The sequence below is a fragment of the Borostomias antarcticus genome, assembly GCF_949987555.1.
Source record: "Borostomias antarcticus genome assembly, chromosome: 11".
Taxonomy (NCBI): Eukaryota; Metazoa; Chordata; class Actinopteri; order Stomiiformes; family Stomiidae; genus Borostomias; species Borostomias antarcticus.
The window spans coordinates 3664740-3683339 of NC_140244.1; the positions used below are offsets into that span (position 1 = coordinate 3664740).

An 18600-nucleotide genomic window follows, 5' to 3' on the forward strand; every position below is an offset into this window, starting at 1 on the left:
GTTAAACCCAATCTTCGTTCAATTCACATAAAGCTCGCTATCAGTGTGTACAGCCGTGCTTTTAACATGATCACATCAAGTTGCCATGGAGTTTGCCCGGCTGACTGCTGCTTTACGTTTTTCTCTTTTCTAAACCCCCCTCTTCTCTCTCTCTCTCTCTCTCAGGACCGAGTGTCGTGGATGCCATATCTCAGTTTTGCCTGTATATTGGCTGTAATTGCCTCCTTCTGTTCCGGCCCAGGTATAGTAAACTTACCAATCCCTCTCTCTTACAGTAGCTCTACTGTAGGTGAACTGACTGAAGGAGGTAGGTAAAATGACTAGGAGTGGTAGATGAAATGACTAGGGTTGGTAGATGAAGTGACTAGGAGTGGTAGATGAAGTGACTAGGAGTGGTAGATGAAATGACTAGGGGTGGTAAATGAAATGACTAGGAGTGGTAGATGAAATGACTAGGAGTGGTAGATGAAATGACTAGGGGTGGTAAATGAAATGACTAGGGGTGGTAGTGGAACTGTAGGTGATACAACTAATTGTGTTCGATGAAACGACTAATTGAGACAGACATGGTAGGTGAAACGACTATGATATCCTCGTTGAGGAATGAGGATTGATGCCATCCTAAAATGGAAACTGTAGCCCTGCCTACATACATGATAATGGTGCATCACCAAGAATACGGCAACAACTGTTTGTTGTTTGGTACACAACTGCTGCATTGACCTTCCGATTTTCATGACTGCCACCCTATGCTTTTTATGACTGCCGCCCCGCGCTCAACTTAATTTCCATGTTCATAGATGTATCCTAGCCATTCATTCATTCATTCATTCATTCATTCATTCATTCATTCATTCATTCATTCATTCATTCATGCATAATTGAGAGCTAACCGTTCAGTGAGCCTTTCTATTTTGAATAACAAATACTGATTTCAGGTCATGTGGGTTAATGGTAAATGGACTGCACTTATATAACGCTTTTATCCAAAGTGCTTTACAATGGCCTCTCATTCACCCGTTCACACACACATTCGCATACTTATGATGGCAGCTCCCACACAAGATCCTGGCCTTCACACTGGGAGTAATTTGGAGTTGAATGTCTTGCCAAGGATACTATACCATGTGGACAGGCGGAGCCGGGATTGGAACAGCCCACCCCGCAGTAATTGGACGACTCGTTCTACCTCTTGAGCCCCTGTTTAATTAAACTGCAGGAAAGCGTGTCCCTGAACAGAATGCTATATTGTCAGTCTTTCCAGTGTATTTAAAGGGGAACAATGGCCATTTATTTAAAATGGATATTATCCTGGAAGCTATATAACATGATGGAAGAAATACTGCAACCTGCTCACACGCCCGCATTGTCCGAACATGCCAGGACACCGGCAGGTGACCGCATCATCACAGTTAGCAGCCCCCGACTCCCAGTGGCCAAATGAAATGAGTATTGAATTTCAACTACTTTTGCAATTCAAATAAACATGCTGTCATTTTCTCAAACTATTCTATGGTAACAATAAACGCTAAGAAGACAGGGAAACTTTCATACCTCTCTGACTTCTTTCGTCTTCCAGTAATTACAGTTTATGCAAGTCTGAAATCCACCGGAGCAGAGTGATCCAAGACGGGATTTCAGCGCATGTCAAGTCAGTTCATTTCGCCATTGGGAGTCGGAGGCTTTTTACTTTGATGACGCAGCCATCTGCCGGTTTCCCGGTGTGTCCGAACAATCTGCAGGCGCGTGAGCAGATTACAATATTTCTTCCATCATGTTATATAGCCTCCAGAATAATATATATTTTTTTAAATAAATTGCCATTCTTCTCCTTTAAACAATGGAACAATTCAAACAATCCGACAGTTGCCTGAGAGAAGAATCACAATGGCAGGTGCTAGCACAGATTAGCATGCCAATTAGCAGGCACTGCTGGTCACTGGGCTATTTTTAGTGCCTGCTTCTCTGCACATGGATTTGGTACTACACAGTGTGCATTGTGCTGGCTGTGTATGATGAGGTTTGGCAGGAGGTTGCCGCTACGTTTCAAGGTGAGCCTGTCACAAAACATTGAACATCCTATTTAAATGACAGCACCTGTTGGGGCTGTTGATCCCAACGCCCACACAGCGGACAGCCCAAGAAAGCCAACCACCAGACCGGGAGAAGTTAGTTGTTAGTTAGTTGCAGTTGAGGGAACTGGAAATCTCTCTTTCACTGCCCACCTATTATAGCGCTGCAAAATAAGGGTCTTGGTGTGATTTATGGCTTTACAAATCAACCAAGTCCTCGGTAGCTCGGATATGAATACCCGAGGACAGAAAAATATTATGCAAAAGGGATGCCCCAGGGACTTTTTTGTGCACTTGTGTGTTAAAATGAAGAGGCAGAATTGCTGCGTCCCTTCAGCATGGAAATGGTGGCCCAGATATGTAGTTAATATTAAGTCAATAATACCTTTTTTTATAGGTCGTCCTCACATGAAGTAATGGTTTCATTTTCAGTTCATTTTTCCTCAACAAAGCCATTGGCATGTTCTCCTTTGAATACTTTTCTTGTTGAGCCACAATCATTAAAGTCTGTCAAGCTTTGGCTGCTGCATAAAGAGAGTGTAGTATATTGCCAATATACCACAGGTTGTGTTGTGGTCATAGCCAGAATCATCCAGCACAACCCCTGGTATATTAAAGGACAATGCTAGTTTTTGACAACCTAGACCTTATTTACGGCATATTATAAGATGTTTCACTCACCGAGATAACTTTGGTGTAATTCGGAGGCCTGTAGAAGAATGTAAAATCCAGTGCGAGCCAAGTATATCCATGTAATGGCAGCGGACGGGGCACTGAGAATGCAGCTTCTAAAAATCTATTTTCTGCCGCGAAACGGTTGTTTTCATCAATCTGTCTTTATGAATCGCTAGTTGTGCTTACATAGAGCTTAGGCCTGATGATTTTCACATGCCTCTGTAATATGATCTTTAGAAACGTCTTTAGACACGAAATAGCTTCCTCACTTGCTCCAGCATGCATGCGCACTTGAGGCAAAAAAATACTGTATACTGGCGCAGCATCAGCTGGGGTTGGCTGAACAGGGCCTCTTCAGCTCTGCTCTGGTAGCTAGGTATTACAGGACCTACAGCAGTAGGCTCATTTAGTTTTGAGCATAACTAGCTAATTCAAAGTAGTTGGTCTTCGCCATCATGCTATTGTAACTATGAATGAAAATCTTACTTGGTTTAGTTTAGATTTCAAGAACACGCTGAGTGGTCGGTCAAGCTGGGTTCAAACAAAGACAATAGGTTTATTCTGATGTAACGTTTTGCAAAGCGGACTCTGAACGGAGATGTGGTTCTCACGAACAGAGTGGTGAATGGGACTCGGGAGTGATATCTATATCTATATCTGATATCTAACGTGGGAAAGGAAGTGACGTCAAGCATGACGAACAGGATAGGGAAGTGATGTCACACAGAAACAAATTGTAGTTTTAACAGACTGTTTCTAGGGGAACAAACTACAAAGTTAGAAGAACAGTCAAGTAGGAAAATAGAAAAGAACTGAAATTTCATTAACATAACCCATACGTTTTCGGCATCGGGTTGGATTCGAACCTATATCTATCTAATCTATAATATATGAAAGTTTCTGAATTAAATTACGGAAAACCATGCACTTTCCGCAATATTCTAATTTTCTGAGATGCACCTGTAAAGTGTGAACAAGGTGGGGCTGAGGACCGACCCTTGAGGGACATCATATGGATGGACCCTCAGATGGAAATGGGAGGTTAGAAATGGGCCTGTAGTTGGCAAAGACCTCTAGGGTCCAGGGTTGTTTTTTTGAGAAGGGGTCTGATGACAGCAGGTTTTTTTTTAAAGCAGATGGAACATGGCCAGCCTGGAGGGAGTGGCTAATGACTTTGGTGATCAGGGTACTTTTGGCACAAAAGTTAGATTTTACCAGGGCTTTAGGAAAGAGGTGCAGGGCACATGATGATGTCCTCATGGGCACATATACCATGGGTAAAGCCTCTTTCTCTTCTGTCTTTTCTGTTCTTTATCAATTATTACTGTGCCATATGTTACTGTAGCTAAATGGCTTTCTATCCACAATGCTGCTGCATATTCCAGAGAGCAGCAGCGTCCCCTTGGAGGGAAGTTTGCCAGTTTGCATCCTAGAATGCAAACTTCCCTCCAAGAGCAGCGGGCACTGAGCAGCCCATAACAGTGCTGCTCAGGGACCAATTAAAGTTCTCATGGCCATGTCTTGTAGCCTGACACTCAGACTGAATTACCATTTGGTTTCATTTCATTATTCAGTCTGAACAAGCTCCCATTGCAGCCGTTTTCTGAGATGGGCGTTGCCAAAGAGGGAGTCCTCAGCGATTAGTTCATCCCCCACCAGATCACAGAATTTGAAGTCGCATTCAAAGGACGTTGATTAGTTGAAAATTAAAGTGGGCATGCAATTAGGGGGCTGAAAGCAGTCTTGGTCAGGGACAGGAGAACGATCTGTTCTGCATTTTTTTTCTGCATGTTCTTTGTTCTTTATCTAATGATTTTGCAATGACTAACAAATTGAGTGAAGAGATTGCATTTCCCAGAAGCCCCATAATGTCATACACTAGGATTTTGTTGTCAAGGGTAATGAACTGTGGGCGGCACAAGTAAGTGCATAGATCAACTGCCTCATCGATTGGACAGGGACAACTGCAAATACTTGTAGAAAAGAAGAGCGCATGGATGTCAACTCGTCCGCACAAGACCTGAACGTGAGGAAGGCACTTGCATGGAAGGCTCTGAACGGCATGACCAGTGTGTGGAAATCCAAGCTCAGTTTCATGTACATTAGTAACTTGAAATACATGTATTACTGACATAAAGCTGAGACCCAAAAGTTCAGATCCATGTAGTCCTCCTGGTTGCTCTTCTAGCGGCTGGTGATGTAATCGCTGCCTGTCACACACGTCAGGTCTGCAGGGGGTGATGGGGGCGGGGGATACCACTCCTCGCATTAGGTAAGGTCTAGCAGCAGACAGAGAGGGAGAGAAGATGACAAACTGGGGCTTAGTTCCAATCAGCTAAATCAAACTAACTGTGGCTTAAATACACAGAGAAAGTGATGGCTTCACGACAGACTCGAGTTCATTGTGGCTGGTCGCACACACCTACAGTACCACTAATTATCACCAAACCAGCCCTAATTAGTCTTGGAACTGGGGTCTTCTGGTCCTACAGCCACTTCCCCACCACTTGGTAACTGCTTATTCTGCATTTAATTGCTGTGCTGGAGGGCCATGAACTGAGATGAGCAAGAGGAAGATAAGCATCTTGTTGGACAAGCAAGACCTCCAGTCTGACTTAATCCTCTTCAAGCTGGAGAATCCACACTTGCGGCAACGAGGTTAACGAGGACTTCCAGGTCAAGCCACTCTCTCTTAGCTGCCACTTCGGAAGTAAAGTCCCCACATGCTGCGAGGGTGGATTGGAAATGCTCTATGAATTCAATGAGCTCAGCATTGCCAAATGTCACCAGTTCAGCTGTCTTCAGGCCAGTTAGACAGATCATAGAGGATGGAGGCTGCCTTTAGAATTCCAGTCTCCATATTCCCGAAGCACGCTGACAGAAACCTGCATAGGTGGTTTATGAGATGCAGCTTTAGTGTGTTGAAGGTGGAGTGGTCCATTTCACACATTCCGACAGGTGTTTACAGATCCAACCTCATCCAGTACCTTCTGGACCCTCGGGCCTCGGTCTGTCAAATAAAAGGAAAGAAAGAACATTTACTAATTGTAATCTATAAAAATGAAAAACATTTGAAATGCTCTATTGTGATTATTAGAATAATAATGCTTACTTGCTTATGGTAGTCCATCGTGACCGATGATGACTTCTGCTACTGGTTTGTGGGTTCTTTGGTGACTGTACAGTCCAATGCGTGATGCACACTGTCTGCCACAGACAGGGCAAGTGAAGGCCTGACCCAATGGGGTAGGTGTAGTCTTGGCTGCCTTTCTCCTCTCTCTTTTTGCCAGATGGTGTTTTCTTCTGTTTTCCTCTGCCAGCTCTGCTCCTTTGTGACAGAGTCCACACCAGGAGGAACGATCTGCGGCAGCAGCTTCCATGGCAGTACAACACAGAGCGCTCCCTCGAAAAATGTAAATTTTTTCCCATCATCACAAGCTTATATATCCATGTGGAGACTGGCAGAAATATAACCACCAAGAAAAAATGACATTATTTTATTTTGAATACCCCATTGAAAAAAAAAAAAAAACAGCGTTACACTGAATGACATTAGATGTTATTGACCCATTTATAATGCGTGTGCAACCTTCTATATTGAATAGGTATTTATGTTCTACAATTAAACACAATAAAGGTTACTGACCTGAATGGCTACAATTGACAGTGTTGTCATCTGTAGTCCATCAGTGACCATCTGCAAGGTCAGTCCATCCCTCTGAAACAACCGGCTGAGCTGCTTCAGCTCCTGCAGAATGTCCAACACCAAGTGAATGAACATCACCATGTTGTACTGTGTCAGGGGGCGATGAATGCAATGTGCTCTCCCTTTCAATGCTGCGCTGGTCTCCCTTTCATGTGGATCACTAGCATGGTTCTCAAAGTGCTGCTTTGATGCCCTGACAAAGACACCTAGTGGGTAGAAACACGTTGGCTTTTTAATGTTAAAAGCCATGTATAAATAAAGGCTTGTTATCCCTCCATGAGTGCCTTGAACTACCTACTTTTTTCACCTATAGTTTTTTTCCTTGGTTCGGAGCACCTGGAATAGACTACTACTGGTTCAGTCTCCATTGAGCACCTGGGCTTCCTTCTCCTTTGTTATGAACCAGGGTAACTTTGAAGTTCTTCACCAAACCTTAAAGGGCCCTGGACATGTGGGAGCCATCTTGTCCCATCAGTGTTGCCTGGCTTCACCACATCTCTGCCCATGGCTTTCCCCAGTGCATGGAGCTCACAGGACGCCTTTGCAGAGTGGGAGTAGTGCTTGTAAACATCATTCAGTGTCTTCTTCAATTCAGCCAGCAGGGGCACTGATTTGATGCCGTCAAGTGCTGACACAGCTCCAGTCACACACTAGACTGCTACAAGTAAAGGGACACAGTTGTTTCAGTTTGGCTGCCATTCCATTGTGAACTCCCATCATAACAGATGCGCCACCACAGCCGAAGCCAACCATCCGGGATTTCAAGTCTTGCTCTCTCAGGCCCACGTTGCTCAGACCAACAAGTATGGCATCAAGGATGCCTTGGCCGTGGGCATGCTCCAATGAAACAATGTCCACAAAATGATTGACAGGTTTGCCATCTTCCACATGTAATTTAGACCATCTCCTGGTCTTTCACGAAGCGGTTGACACTGGAATCAGACATGACAGAGAAGCATGTGTTTTTTAGTTTTTCCACCAGGTCATATCATAGATTGACCTATGGCCAAGACAAAGGTATTGTTGGTCTTGTAAGTGTTGTCAAGGTCCGGAACATTTTTGAGATGTCAGTCAGCAAGGTTTGGAAACATGGTGACAGGTGCTTCTTCACTTGCTACAAAGTAAGCTATATTAAATCACTTTGTCATCTTTCCTCTGACATTCTCTGACATCTTATGTACAGAAGCACACAAGCCATGGGTGTTCTGCTTGGGTTTTCTTTTGCAGTCAGAGCGCCTTCACAGTCATGAGATATTGATCTGCTGTGTTCTTGGAGTGTTTTGATCCATATTTTGCCACCGTCCACACCAACTAAAAATGATGTCTTTTGCAAGACTGGAAAAAGCATGACAGCTTTTGCAGAACATGTAAGTAAGTAAGTAAGTAAAACTTTATTTATATAGCGCTCTTCACAGCACGAGTGCACAGAGTGCTTTACAGTGGAGAATTAAAATAGACATCCAGTTCACAGGTGCAAAAATCATGACAACATGGTGCGGGGGGGTCAATAGTTGGGCTACAGATCACCTAAACAGGTGAGTCTTCAAGAGTTCTCAGTCGTTGAGGCTCTCAGGTCCTGGGGTAGGGCATTCCAGAGCCTAGGGGCCGTAGCCCCAAAGGCTCGGTCACCCTTAGTCTTTAGCCTGATCCGAGGCACCACCAGGAGCCCTTGGTCGGACGACCTCAGGGACCGGCTGGAGGAGTAGGGGTGGATGAGGTCGCAGATGTAGGCGGGGGCTTGTCCATGGAGGGCTCTGTAAGTGAACACCAGGACCTTGAAGTGGATCCTGACGTGCACAGGGAGCCAGACAAAAGCATGGACAGACATTTCCAGCTCACCATGAGCAACAATTGATCAAAGTTTGGAGATATTCCTCAGATGGAAAAAGCAGGTGCGAGTTAACGACAACATGTTTGTCTAAATTCAGCAAATGGTGGTTTTCTTCCACTCTGGCAACCATTTGCGTTTTCCGTTTGCCTCATATTTGTTTGAGCATTTCCTAGAGGCATTTGTGGCAGCAATGGAGGCAGAGGCAGCATTGGAGACAGAATCAGCATTAGAGGTAATCTGCAAATAAAAGATTAACTGTTAATGTTAGTAACATTATTCGAGCTGTTGTGGAACTCCTCATAACAGTTAGCCAACGTTAGCTATCTAGCTAACGCCACAACGTTAGCTAGCGTAATAGTCAGTTCACTGTAAATGCAAACGTTGGCTGCTGACTCGGTAGAAAGTAAGCAAACAACAGTAATGTTACCGTCGGCAACATTGAGCATCATCGGTCTGACGATAATTAGTAAAGTTAACTAGTTAAGCTAGCAAGCTTACCTCAGTGATTTGTGTTGAATAATTCTCAGTGTGTGTAGTATGTTGTCGATGAGGTTAAAGTGCTACACAAAACGTGCAGTGAGTTTCATTTTCATTGCCGTTCATTGTAACGGCAGTTTTTTTTTTTTTTTTTCCCAATTCTTGTCCCAAATTCATCCCGAAATAATTTAACATCCTCCCCAATCATATTTTTACTGGCCCCGGGACGACAGGACGTCCTGAAGCTCGAGCCCTGCTCCAGACCCTGAATCTAATTTTGAAAACTACTTACTAATGCTGCATTCCTTTTGATGTTCCCTTTGATGTATTTCCGCAACCCCACATTCCGTGTAGAGAAACAGCTACACTGACAGTGATTTTTAAAAGGCCTACACACACAATTCAAAAATTTAATCCAAATAATATTAACTTAAACAAGAATCACTGTGCCCCTTTAAGAAGGACCTCGATACTTGGTCTATACTGTGACTGTATGCTCATGTTACAAGGCAAAATACAGTCATTAATTGAAAGCTTTCAACAGCTAATCAATGCTGATACCGCATGCTAATAGATAGAGTAACAGATAACAGTACATAAGATAGGTAAGCATTTAAAGCAGACCTGCAGCAGATGATAGATGCTCATTACAACTGTAAGAGACTTGACTTAGACTTGTGACCAAAGACTTGAGACTTGACTTGGACTTGCAGAAAATTACTTGTAAGCATCTCTGGCATGAGATTAATTTAGGCACTGTAGTAGGTATTGTAAAGAATCAAATCAGACATGATCACAATTGAAAAAGAGTCTCTTTGGATGTAATCCATACACATACTGTGTGTGCGTGTGTGCGTGCGTGCGTGCGCGTGCGTGCGTGTCTGCTTTCAAGTATTCAGAGAAAAAGCCTCCTATTTTCCTAATTTGGTGTCCATGATGAAATAGATTGTCCTTTTTGCAGTATTGGTTCACTGAAACTAATTTAGTTTTGACCTGTAAAAATGCACTCATCTGTAGCAAACCAATTAGTTCCTCATTAAAACAATATGTATACAGTAAATTGTTTTTTCTTTGACACCTTAAAGTTCCAAGTTCCCCCTATCCAAGCTAACATACACACTTCAACAACACATTTTTTCCCCAAGAAAAACATGTGGCACATACATCATGTACTGTATGCATACATAACATGGACACAGTACACATATTACACTGTCCTGCATAGGGCACATCTGTGGCAATTTAATGTACGTTCTCATGCATAATGCATCTGTTTCCTCATTAATTTTAACTGAATTGATTTGATCCACTCGGCATATGCAAACTACCCATAGCGTGTATAATTTCTAGATCATGAAACTTAATCAGGCCTTGTCATTTCAATCTGATGCAATGCAGGTCATGTCTTCTCACTCAGTTTCAGAGATCCTGTATGGATGCACAGCACACTGTTATTTGGTTCACATGTAATTGATTATGCCTGGGGATCATTTTATATGACGGCGCTAGAGGATGTTTTTCTCTTTTTAAGATACTAAAACATGTTGATGCACTTTGTGGGCTCAATTTTTGATATTTACAAAATTCAGAACCGAGGACAGTCTGAAGATGCAGCGTAGCAAACGTGGTGTCAGTTGATCAAAAAATGTGTGAGGAGTAAGGAGGAATTAATTAGTTTTATAGTTTTTGAGAAAAACAAAGTGATGGACATCATAATTCCTGCCAGCTCGAAGCATATGAACGTTTCTGCTCACTTGGGCCTGCATTGGGGGGATGGTAGCAAAGTGATAGCACATACAGTACGGCTGATTTGTTATGAATTTTCAAAGTTTTAAACTTTTAGACGGTTGCTGTAGCACCACCATCAGGACTATTAACCCCCAATGCCAGTTGAAGACTTTTGGCATAACTGGACCTATGTGCAAAGTTAGAGTTCTGGCTAGCTCATTCTTGCTAGTTAGGCCAACGCCATGGGCTTCAATGTATTCTTGATTCTTAACAAAGCCACTAATACATAGGAGTCTTCTCTCTTGTAGCATTAACTCAGGAATGCCAACTTTTTGTTTGTGTTAAGCAGTAGGCATTATTGAAGTTCATTAAATGAATAGCAGAATTGCTAAATGCATTTAAATTTGAAAATAGAAATCCTGGTGTAATCAACTTTGATTACGATATTTTGTTATTTTTATGAAATTAGTAGCTATAATTGGCTTTATGAATTTTTTTGATTGTGGCAATAGATGCGGTCTTATGATTCTGACGATGCACAAACTGAGATTGCTTTGAAAACGTGGACCGTCCACATTCTTAACTCCTTTTAAATGTTTCTAAAGAGGCATGCGGCAGGGTGGTGTCTTGGCTTTTGGCCTCAGGTAAATAGATTTTTAATAGAGGCTGTGACTTTGTTAGCCTTGAAGGAAAAAAGTCCTGACAGGAGAATTTCATTCACAAAGTTTATTTTGATGAAGTTTTGTTTTCATCTTCATGCAAGAAACACGTAGTAGGTGAGCAATGCCACACACTTAACATATACAATCTTTGATCATTTAGTCAATGTTTTATACCTATTTTAGAAATTAAATATCTCTTGTTGGAAAGTGTTTTTACACAGTAAACATTCAAGAGTACAGTGAACAATGCCTACAGTGAACAATTAATATATTACTGAATTCAGAATGCCCTTCCTGGGATTTAAACATCCACTCAAATTAGTATATATCACCACAAGGCCTATCTGCTACTCATTACATTTTTCAAAATAATTTAAATAACAATTGTATACTTTTTATGTCACTGACCAGCTGAAATGTAATCTGGCATGAACAGGAAAGTCAAACTGGATCTGTGACAATTAAAAATCCATTGTCCATTAATAATAACACTAATGCCTAGTTGAGTTTATATAAATAACTGACAATGAGATCCATGTTACTGTCCACAAAGACCATTGTTTGGATATAATGTAAGTATGGTTTTCTACCTGTTAACTACTAACTACTCACACCCCCATTGCCTTGTAGCCAAGCATTTATTCTCGCTAGTCCAAAAACGTTTTCAATTCTGCTAGGGGCCTTGGCCTGTGGGAGAGAAGCACACTTTAGGCCTATAAAGGGAAGCTTAAGCGTGGACACACAGGGCAATGTGGCAAAGACAGAAAGCCAGAACTGGAAGGGGAAGCAGGAGAGAGAGAGACAGAGAGAGTGAGAAAGAGAGACAGAGAGAGAGAGAGAGAGAGAGACGGAGACATACACCTGCCGAGATGGCAGACGTCCGCTGAGAGAACTAGCTGGTAATGAGAGCCCTGCTGGGGTGAGAAATGGACTTGTCACACGCCAGGGCAAACTGAAGAGGAGCCCGCAACACCTCACAGGACGAGGGTAAGAAAAACAGCATATAGACGGAGAGAGATGGTCTGTCAGTATTGAACGCACTCTGACAAAGACTAGAGGCCTTTTGAGAGACGGGACACATGACATACAGGGTTTTGTAAAGGAAGATTGGAAAGAGAAGGGAAGGGTCTTTGAGCTTAGCCGTAGAGAAAGAGATGACTTTCCAAAGAGAGAGAGACAAAGTGAGGGATAGTATTGACAAGCCGCATTTTCAGAGTTTGATTGGATCACTGGGGAATAACTGCTGACCCCTCTTCTCCATTGTATCCCAGAGCAGTACTTGAGAAGAAGGTCACAACTTTCTGATGACTTGAAGGCTAATCAAATACAAACTCTGGCACTGGGGTGAATTTCCTGAAAGCTTTAAAACTGCATGGTCACCTACTGTACAGTATATCAGCCATTCTCAACCAGTTGTCTGCGACCCACCAGTGGTCTGCAGAATGCCATCCATTAGGCCGCGGAGGCAGTGCTAGCCTACTGCCAAATGGTTAGAAAGAAAAAAAAAAAGTTTGGTAATTCTAGTTATTTTTATATCTAAATGTAACTCAAGAATTCACATATAAAACATGTCAAGTTAAAATGCATAATTTCAATGGCCTGTGACGTTTTGAATATTACCACACCAACATCCGTTGGTGTTGAAACAAATGTGTTCAGCTAACGTAGCTAGCGAACGTTCCCTCGGATGCAAACTTCAGTCATGTTATGTTTTTTTTTCCTAATGTATTTGGGAAGGTGGTCCTCAGAATTGCTTTAACAATCAAAAGTGGGCCTCAAGTTACAAAAGGTTGAGAACCCCTGATCTAGATGAATCCCGGATAGACCACAGCGCAAGCAGCCAATCATGCTGAGCCAGTTTGTACGTAGCTGCATTTGAGGACATCATTTGCGGCGCTCCCATTAAGCCCTTGTCCTCTACAGAACCATAGCAATTGACCTGCAGGCTATAACAATTCATTTTGTGACTGAGTTTGTCAATTTGTCTGAGGCAGATTAAGCCTACTCATTCTGTGCTGCCTGCTCTCTGTAACCTATGGAATCTGCTCATACATTTTAATTTGTGTTTTTTTTTATTTTTTTTTATTGTGAGCCATTTGCGTTCATTTAGTTAACATGTTAATTTGCATAATTCATGCATGTAATTAACATGTTAAATTGACTGCCCTAATATAAACACAAATACGAAACTGCTTTCCTAGATCAATTTGTATTAACTAAGGGGAGCTGGCTTCACTCAAATTTTTGTTTTGGCTGTGTGCGTGTGTGAGCAATGTGCTTGTTCAGTTTAGTTTAGATAGATGGACAGGCAGGGATGAGGCATGTTAAGTTAGATTTTATATATGAATAGGAGTGAGTGAGTGAGTGAATGAATGAATGAATCAATCAATCAATCAATGAAGACATTTGCCGGATACTCTTTTTGCGACATAGAGGGTGGGCCAGGTGTTGTCTTGTGGTCTTAATGTGACTGTGCTGCTGTGTGGTTGTGTAATTGGTATTGTGTGTTGTGTTCTTAGTTTGTTGCCTTTTACTTTGATTTCATTTGCACTTCTGGGCCACCATAGATCCCAGTGTGGCTCTACATGAATAACCTGAATAATTAATATGACAATTCATTTGAATTGTGGAGCCAGAATAAACTACATTACTGTGCCTCAGTGTTACTATTATGTAATCTGTTTTATTTATAGTATTTGGTCATTTTTACATAATATAATTAGCCTCCAAATTACACCCACTGAAGTAGAAGAGCTTGCATGGCATGGCAATGAGTACAGAAGGTACAAGATGGTTAGAAATTCCACTCGGTCATGGTAACCAGGGGTATAATGGTGACTAAAGAAGTGGGTATACTGTAGCAGAAATGTTACAGTTTTTACATTCCTGGTGTTTAATGAGGTGGGTATACTGTGGGTCCATGGATAAAGAAGTGGGTCTACTGTGGGTCCATGGATAAAGAAGTGGGTCTACTGTGGGTCCATGGATAAAGAAGTGGGTCTACTGTGGGTCCATGGATAAAGAAGTGGGTGTACTGTGGGTCCATGGATAAAGAAGTGGGTCTACTGTAGGTCCATGGATAAAGACGTAGGTCTACTGTAGGCCCATGGATAAAGATGTGGGTCTACTGTGGGTCCATGGATAAAGAAGTGGGTGTACTCCGTATACCCTCCACTACACCACTGAGGGTAACATATGCATTGTTTTTTTGGGGAGCACACATTCCCAAACACATATACACACAACAACTGGATCAGCACAGCAATTGGCAGATTCTACACTTGTTCTATCGCCGGAACAATATTTTGGAACAGAGCGCAAAGGGTTTCGACAGTTTAGATTCAATTTAGATTTCTCCTGGACCCTTCAGTGTCGAAACCAGCAAGCCATTACCAAGGTTGAAATAGATCCAATGAAAAAGTCCTGAAACAAATCCGCCATACTGTATACTCTTATCCAACACAAATTAGGTAAGGTTTCTTTTTTTTCTTTTTTTATACAGTAGATTACCGTACAACAGCATTGTAGCTCATGCCCCCCATGTTGTCAATATCCATTCAGAAGTCTGTTCATCCCTCGTTCTCTACCGTCAGCACTGTCTCTCCACGGTCGGGCGCCCAGGCCCTGGCCTGGCAGTGTAGGAGAGCTGGCTTTTCCTCACCCCGCAAACACATGCCTTCTCCTCCGAGGGCCTGCGGGAACATCTGCCCGCGCTGCGGCTGACACACGCGCTCTCATTATCATCACCACCCGCCCGTGCCGCACCACCACCCACCACGCAAGAGCAGCCCCCACAACTCCGGCCGGCCTCGAACGTCTGGTCATGTTCATTCAGCAGTAGTCTTGAGTCTCCCACAACAGAGACTGTGGCCCAGTCCCAATGTCCACCCTTGCAGACTCGCAGACTTAAGGGCGCGCTCCCGCGAAGTCCGCGAGGGCTTAGGGGTGTCCCAATGTCAACTCGGCAAGTGCGCGAGGGCTCTCCGGCAGCCATTTTGAGCCCTTTATGGCCCCTTCCCGTAAGTCTGCATTTCTGCAGACTTAGCCCAAGGGAATTACCCACAGTTCATAGCGTCGTGACGTGAAACACGGGGTTACCTGAAGAACAGCCAATAAACAAGCACGGACAGATCAACCAACCCTAACGTTCACGTTACAGAACAAAATATGTTTTCATGTTTTCAGCTGGACTTGCTTATCTGCACAAGTAGCCTTATAATTCATTTGGTTTCATTATTTTTAAGTATGGATTATTAACCCCATGGGTTTGTATAATGTGATTTGTTTAAAAATATGTAGGCTATGGTTATAATTTACATCGATTTCTGTTGCTCTAAATCATATGATTGCCCAGTTAAAAGCAGTATGACATTACCCATTTCGGTGCAGTGTTCTTTGAATTGAGATTTCCAACATGAATATGGAAAGAGTTGTGAGGTGCAGGAATGTGTATACATAATATATTATCATTCTTAAGTTAATACTTTTGGATTCAACACAAACAAGAATCACAGGCAGTAATGTAGGATTGATGCGATCCTACTAACAAATACTGGGTTGGGTTGATATTTGATCGCAGATGCGATCGCATATGACCACAAAATGAAATGATTTCAAGTTGAACAAATGTTTTGAGGGTAACACAGAGAGTTCTGATAATGTAAAGGGGATTTGACTCAGCCAAAATTAATTTACACGAAGGCCTACAAGAAAAACATGTACAATTTACAAATTGATTTAAAAAAAGCCCCACGCCCACAATAGTAAGAAATATGTTTTCACGTCAACGTAACGTGATGTCACAAGTGCTGTCCCATTCCTTGTTATACCAATTCGAGCCCTTGCAGCCTCTCACACTCGATCACTTCACCAGGTGACGTCAATAAGTCTGTGAGGGCTCAGGGCTTGAGGGTTTAGGGGGGACATTGGGATTGGGCCTGTGACTACAGCGCTACAAAATGGCCTATATGGCCATCTGTTCTATCCAGAGACACCCATGAAACAGCCCACACAACCCAAATCACCCCCTTCTTCTTGCCACCTCATTGTCCTTCTGTACGTTTGTGCGTGCATGCGTTCGTTCAGCATTTGTTAGGAATGGTGTACGAAGAGCACATACCTCCGCCCATGAATGCATTCCGTGGCTCTGTGCGCATGTGCGTGCATACTGTACAAGCACGACATGTATGGTATGTTAGCCTTAAGCTTGGTTCATATAGAGTAGACCAACTGTACAACAACAACAAGACAGCTTCAAGCTGTTTTAGAATGTTAAAGGACCATACCGGTCTAAATATAATTTGATCTCCTAAAACTAGTCACCCAACGTACTGTATATCAAATTACCTCAATCCATTTTCTGAAGTAAAGCTTGCGTTAAAAGATATTTGCAAGTTGAAAGTGATGTCGATTTTTAAATTGTTCCCTCGTTGCGTTGACAAACTTGCCCCGTTTAGTTTCAAATAATGTTCAGTAGTTATTTTCATTTTAACCCTCTTTGCACAGACTACGCCAACGGTCTGTCCTCTTCCTGTTTACATGTTAGTGTTGCTGCTGGGTAGAGAATCTAGACATCAGTAGAGGTGTATTGACTTATAGACAATTAGACTTCTGGACTTGTCTAAATAGACAGCATCACTGGCAGCAGGAGAGGTGATGCTGGATCTGTGCACGAAACAGCCTTGATGAGGAAAACTGTCAACGCTCTCAGATCACTGACCTGTTCGCCCGATGTCAAAGCGAGGAGCAACGCGGCCCTGATAGAGCGCCACTGAGGAAAAACCTGCCAACTGACAGCTTTAAAAGCAAGCAGAGAGACCAATCTTCCTGACAGCTATTCCAAGTATGTGGAGCAGAGCACATAGAAGCTTTCCCAATGCTCTAATGCCCTAGAGGACCTATGCTGCCCCATTTGTTACCACAGACATCTAGTTCAGAGGTGCTTGCCCCAGGTTCAGCCCTCATCACCCCATCATGTGTCGTATACTGGCAGATCTGTCAGTCAGCAAAGGTCCATTTTCCAAGATTTATATTACACGCAGGTTTAGTGTGTGTTAAATGAGCCGCAGGTTTAGTGTGTGTTAAAATAGCGTTACAAGGGTAAGTAATTTGCTGGCCTCTACCTCGACCATTGATGCTGCAGCAGCTTTCTGCAGTAGATCTTGGATAGCAAGTAACTGTCTGTTTCCGCTCTCATCTTACCATTTGCTCTTTTATTTTTTTTATTTTTTTTAAAGCGCAAGGAGAGAAGCTCATAATCATTTCTGTTGAATTGCAGTCCACCTCCATTACTATTGCACATGTTAATGCAAGGCTGTTGCGATTATGGTGTTGTAAGGTCCACATAAATGTGATGAGCAATCTGGTACACACAAGCAATACACATGGCCACATACACACAAGCAATTTACAAGCTATTTAGTCTGAAAGGGTGCTTGAAGGGTAAAGTGAACCCTCACATTTATCCATAAATGCAATTCTTCTTCTTGTGGATGGAGAGTAGAGAGGAAGTAATTGTAGCAGTCTAAGAGTTAGAACTCTAGAAATATGACTAGATGACTAGGTATAATTTATGATTATACTGTGGTTATCACAAATATTAAGGAATATGTATTAAATACATTAAATCAACTCGTATATGGGGCAGCACCCTTTTTTGTACAGGGAAACAGATAACCTTTATCAATAGTCTAATTTATCAATCAAATCAAAGGAGGAGGTCTTGACTCGATCAAGTGACCTAAACATAATGCGATGTTTAGGTCTAGGACGTGATCAAAGCTTAATATTTAATGGAGTTATATTAATTAAAATAATATGAAAACAGAATTCAATAAAAGATGGAAAAACAAATGTGGCAATATGAAAACACAGAAGAAATGAATGTCAGAGGATTTAGGATAGGCTGTGATCATCTAAGTTTAAAGCTCAATGAGAACTTTTTTTAAAAGTTCAATATTCACCTTTACTTGCTATTGGTTTATGAATTGGCCTTAGCAAGAACCCAATATTGTTTTAGTGACATGAGACTGCATGAGACCCTGTGAATTTATAATTTTAGAATTTTGGTGTACTGGCTAGTACACTGGCGGGAAATCTTGTGGTGGAAGCGGAAGTGACATGTTTTGCATGTTACAATATCGGTAAGACAAACCTGTGAATTTATCTACAGTACATGCACATAAAAGAAAGAAAAGACCAGTATTTACCTGCATTGAAGCCATCCTTCCAGAATGTCCATTCAAGTACCTACAATATTCCAATCTAGTTTGCTATCATCATTTGCAATGATGTCCACTTCTTGACATTTTATCATTTTTAATGTCCGCTTGATGAACTAGAAGTCTGCCAATTTCATTCCACTAACGTTTCTCTAACATATGATGAGACGAGCATCTGGCTGCAGGCAAAAGGGGAGTTTGTTTGTGTAAGCTAGCTAGCGTTAGTACT

General features: G+C 42.3%; 1 protein-coding gene across 4 annotated transcripts in view; it reads left to right on the forward strand.

Annotated features, from left to right (window-relative positions):
* Nucleotides 1–18600, forward strand: part of slc2a9l2 (solute carrier family 2 member 9, like 2) — a 151220-nt gene that overhangs the window by 104413 nt on the left and 28207 nt on the right. For all 4 annotated transcript variants that reach the window (XM_084445624.1, XM_084445627.1, XM_084445626.1 and 1 more), the window contains one exon: nucleotides 166–241. In XM_084445624.1, the coding sequence (XP_084301750.1) occupies nucleotides 166–241 (76 nt within the window). The remainder of the gene's footprint in view (nucleotides 1–165; nucleotides 242–18600) is intronic.